Source organism: Thermoascus crustaceus (assembly GCF_041956765.1).
Source record: "Thermoascus crustaceus strain CBS 181.67 unplaced genomic scaffold VTN00scaffold_3, whole genome shotgun sequence".
NCBI lineage: Eukaryota > Fungi > Ascomycota > Eurotiomycetes > Eurotiales > Thermoascaceae > Thermoascus > Thermoascus crustaceus.
The window spans coordinates 3,035,926-3,040,693 of record NW_027192529.1 but is presented as its reverse complement, the minus strand read 5'-3'; the positions used below and the strand labels follow the sequence as shown (position 1 = coordinate 3,040,693).

The following is a 4,768-nucleotide window of genomic DNA, read 5'->3' as shown; positions in this document are numbered from 1 at the left end:
GTATAGATGGAATTTGATTCTCCTTTAAAGCGTGGATTGCTAATAGGAGTCTCCCCTCTTGCTCTGTGGAATTTCTTGATGATTTAGGCTTTTTTGGTGGCATGGTGGGTGGTTAAATAATATTGATTCTGACACTGTGGAGGAAGCTCATGAGGTGTTCCGCTCGGGCGGGTGTTCCGGTCGGCAGGGAATTACGTTACCGCATCCAAGTATTACATAAGCCGTTTCCCACTTTCCGAGTCATAACCGTAAACAAGAGCACCCGTAGTAGATAGACGAAAAAGATCAACACATTGTACTGGCCAAATGCTGTAGATTCCACTACCAACGGGCTAGTATCCCTATATGATATGTACATACTGTACTACATTGTATGCATATGCCACAGAACGCCAAAACCCCGTCTGCTCATCACAAAGGTATCATCTCAAAGCCACCCGTACCACCAAGTCCGGAAGGGAAAAAGAAAAGGCTATGATCACACCCATGATACGTTATATCCAAACAGTAATAGTCTAAAACAAAAAAAGCATGTCAATCCCGCAACCATGCTCTTCTCTTTTCTTCCTTTCTTTCACGCCGCTTCTCTTTGAACGCCTTCAATTCCTTCTTGCTCAGTTTCTTCCCGCTGCGCTCAGCCTTGAGGCTCCTCCCATCGTGACTGTTGGCGGCGGCATCCACATCGAAGAAGGCATGCAGCTGTCGTCGGGCCTTGTTCTCCTCGCTGTAGTTCTCCGGCGTCAGGGACATGGGCTGCCACTTGCCCGTGAACCGGTTGAACGTGCCGGTGGCAGTGTACATGTAGCTCGGGTCCATGCCGGCAGCTGCTGCGGATGTGGTCTGTTCATATTGCTGCTCGTATTGCTTCGCATAGGGGGCCGTCGGGTCATAATCGCCGTGAATTGCGGGATTGTAGCCACCTGCGACGGGAGATGTTCTCGCCGTCGACGAGGCGGCTGCTGCTGTACTACCACCCTCTACTCCCGGTGCGTGCGCGTCCGGTACGCGGGGATTCTCCCACTGTGACACGCCGGTGAAGCGGTTGTAAAAGTAGTACGCCTGCGAGTTTGGATCCCAGATGGGTTCCCATCCGTCATCCTCAACTTGGCCCGGTGGCGCCTCGTTGGGGAGGGGTGGGATCTCCTCATCTGGTAATGGTGACGCAGAAGCAGCTGCTTCACCCTCCTCCGCCTCACCTTCCTCTTTGTCTTTGTCCGATTCACGTGTTGTTTCCTTTTCCTTCGGAGTGTTATCCTGTTCCTGTTCCTGTCCGTTCACTGGTTGTTTTTCTTTCTTCTCTTCTTGTGCTTCCTCAGAGGGAGTGTCAGGCGAGGACTTGGTATCCGTCGCCTCTTTCTCTTCACTGGGAAGACGGTCTTCGGGATTCGAGGGAGGGTTTGCAGCCATCCTGTATTAGCACTGCCTCACGCGCAAAAGGTAATAAAGAAAGAGGAAAACCAGAGAGGATCAATGAGGTCCTCCTAATTGCATTGCCTGCAAAACAAAGTGCCTCAGGTCCTGGAATGTCGTAGAACACAGGTCTGGAGAGGGAGTGAATTCCAGTATCGCCGGCGGCGTTGATGGCTGCGAAGATATCGCGCTAAGCCAAGGACGGAATAGTCGACACATGGCCCGATTACCTCATATAGCCGAGAACAGCTCGGTGACGCCACAACTATAGGAAGAGGACTCGACTGCTAGCTAATCTATATGTTTACAAGCGCCGTAAAGCTGAAATAGATGTATCATATTTCATCCTGACCTCCCAACTTTGCAAGTTTGCGGCGGATCAAAAATTTTACCAGGGTTCAACAGCCACCTGCCACGATGTTTAGGTCACTTTAAAAGACAAACTCACCGGCGCGTAGGTACCGAAGACTTACTTTGGATCAACAGAACGTTTCAAGGTTTGCATCAGCTTGATGGTGTCAGGACCAAGCTCATGCAAGAGAGATTCCTATTCCCCGTCAGCCCCTTTCATGTAGATTCCCGTCATATATGAGTATCATTGCTTTGGTAGTACCTTCTTCCCAATGCCTATTCCATGCTCGCCCTGGATGTTGATTAATTGCCAAGTTCATCATGTAAACAACCCCGCAAGGAAACCTACCGAAACTGTGCCGTCCATTTCCAGTGCCCTGTCCATCATGTCATGGACGCACTTTGCCACTGCAGCTGTCTGTTCAGGGTTCTTCGGGTCATACATCACCGATTGGTGGAAGTTGCCATCACCGACATGGCCCAGTACGCTCGAGAATAGCCCTAGTGTACCGGACTCCCGTTTGGATACGTCTGTAGCATGTTAGCTTTGAAAATGGAAAAGCAGATCTTAAGTGATAGTCAGTGAGACGATACCAATTATCTCCGCCATTCTGGACAGCGGAACGGCAACATCCGTCGACCATATCTCCGTCCCACTCGGACGCTGGGAGAGCATCGCCCAGAGAGCTTCCTTTCTTGCGGACCAGAGATAGAGCTCTTCCTGCTTATTACCCGCAAAAATAAAGGATCCCGCGTTGAAGTCATTGACTATCCTCGCGACCCTTTCGATGTCGTTTCCGATCGTTTCCTTTGTGCCAGAAAATCTGCCACAAGTTAGCACGAGCCTGAATTGCCGATATACGGGCCGCTCTTACTTTAAAAAAAGAGTTGGTAACTCTACCCATCGCCTCTTGCTCGCAGCGCCTCCGCTTTTGTTGATGACCTTCATCTGCACTTCATCCATGATCTCCAAAGCAGCCAGCTGAATGCCTGACCTCATAAGCTTCGCGGCTGCAGAAGCAGCGTCATAGACGGAAGGGAACGGAACAACAGCAACGCTGGTTTCTTGCGGAATAACTGCCAGTTTGAGCGTGATTTCCGTTATCATCCCCAGAGTCCCTTCGGCTCCCACGAAGAGAGAGGTCAGATTGTATCCCGCAGAGGTTTTCCTATCTATTCTTAGCCGAATTACGAGGTAGGTTCACTTGTAGACGAGATATACCGTGGCCTTCTTCGAGTCTTGATGACGGAACCGTCAGCAAGGACCACTGTCAGATTGATTACCCAGTCTTTCATCGTGCCGTATCGCATTGCATTGGTACCACTTTTCATTGTTAGTCTCAGTTTACAGGACTATTCTTCGATCCGAATGCACCGCCTCACCTGCAATTTGTGGACACCATCCCTCCTATTCGAGCCTATTCTTCGTCAAAACATAGTGAAATTAAAGCGACGGGGGGAACCCTACTGTAGGACTGGGATCTAGTGGGAGAAATAAGCCAGATTTTTCAATTTCCTTGTTTAGATCAACCCAGTTTACGCCTGGTTGAACAACCACGTCCATGCTAAGTAATAAGCTTTTGTTAGTTTCTAGTGGAAGAGAGAGCAACCCATAAAGACATCCTTCTGACTCACTCGTCCTCATGAAAAGCAATAATCTTGTTCATACGGCTAAAATCGATACTCAAGCCGGAGAACGGAGCGGAAAAGCTGCCCTCCACGCTCGAACCGGACCCAAATGGAACTACCCGAGAAAAGTCCATCAGCGAAGAATATAAGTATGGCCTGATAATTGAAATATACAAGACTGAGAAAGATGTAGCAATATGCACTTACTCATCGGGACGTTGTATTTATTGCATATCCTCGCGATCAGAGAGACATCCTCCGTGGATGCGGGGTAGACAACAGCTACCGGCCGAACAGAAGAATTCGAAGTCGACCATTCTGAGTATCCATGGGATTCGATCACGTCTTCGTCATAGGACACGGAATCATTTCCAAGGGCCTTGGAGATCTCCTCTGCCGCCTAAATTCGAGCTTGGTTAAGCATTGCATCCGTTCTTGGTGCGTCGATGAGAATGGGATAGAAGGGGGAGCTTGAACTCACAACCAACATTGTCTTGCGGTCCGCATACTGTGTTATCGGTGATGATGGTGACGGAACATGAGAGAATATATTTGAATTTGATCTAGATTGCGCAGAAAAATATCCACCGCAAAAAACCAGGAGTACTAAAGATGCTGCCCACGGCCATAGTTGCCGTTTCCTAGTATCCGGTCCATTCCATACGGGAGGGATTGATTTCTGCGATGCGAGAAGCCTCGGAGGCAAAGCAATACGGCCTTGTCTAGTGACATGCCGAGACCAAGAATTCCTGGAGACATTCAGCATAGGGCGTGAAAGCATTTTGTCCTCTCTGTAGGGAGGAACTGTATTCCGTCTTGTCTTGCGGAGCTCCTCAGCCAAGGAGGGGCGGTTCAAATACCGGACTTTAATCAGCAAAACGTGCAGATGAAGCCAATATAACGATGAGCATCAGCTTCTTATAACCTATGTAAAATGTGAGCACTAAAACGATACTGACATTGAACGATTCAATGAAAGACTGAGTGCTAAGCAGGAGGGCTAATCAGACATAGTTAACTTAGTTAACGTAATCCACGGCCGAACCGCGAATACGACCGAACTGCGGATTTTTGCCGCACCCTACCACGTTCTTGAAGCTGTTCAACCACCAACGCTATTAAATTAGATTATCTAGTAGTAGAATATGAAGCTATTTATTAGGACAATTCTGTATTGTATGTCCAACAGTCCCACAACCACTGCAGCATTGTGGAGCTCACTTGTGAGGCCTAGATGCTTGCTCCTTAACCTGCTCCTCAACTTGCATATCAAGCTGCTGAATGTGATCTAGACCTTCCTGTATAGATAGAATGATATTATTTCCTAGTACAGCATGTCTCCTTGTCTTCTTTTTTATTTTCCACTCATTCTCAGCCT

At 48.5% G+C, this 4,768-nt stretch overlaps 2 protein-coding genes across 2 annotated transcripts; both read right to left on the bottom strand.

Annotated features, from left to right (window-relative positions):
• Positions 1-534: 534 nt before the first annotated feature.
• VTN00DRAFT_6290 (uncharacterized protein) lies at positions 535-1,407 on the bottom strand (the record flags this gene model as incomplete). The annotated part of the gene is made up of 1 exon (XM_069432910.1): positions 535-1,407. The coding sequence occupies one exon, from the start codon at positions 1,405-1,407 to the stop codon at positions 535-537; it is 873 nt and encodes a 290-aa protein (XP_069288722.1).
• Positions 1,408-1,752: 345 nt separating this feature from the next.
• Positions 1,753-3,880, bottom strand: VTN00DRAFT_6289 (uncharacterized protein; the record flags this gene model as incomplete). Its single annotated transcript, XM_069432908.1, has 12 exons — positions 1,753-1,819; positions 1,884-1,957; positions 2,024-2,053; positions 2,111-2,292; positions 2,356-2,585; positions 2,637-2,930; positions 2,984-3,085; positions 3,145-3,179; positions 3,230-3,326; positions 3,397-3,505; positions 3,598-3,790; positions 3,872-3,880. 12 exons carry the CDS (start codon positions 3,878-3,880, stop codon positions 1,753-1,755), a joined length of 1,422 nt encoding a protein of 473 aa, XP_069288721.1.
• Between the last annotated feature and the right edge of the window lie 888 nt (positions 3,881-4,768).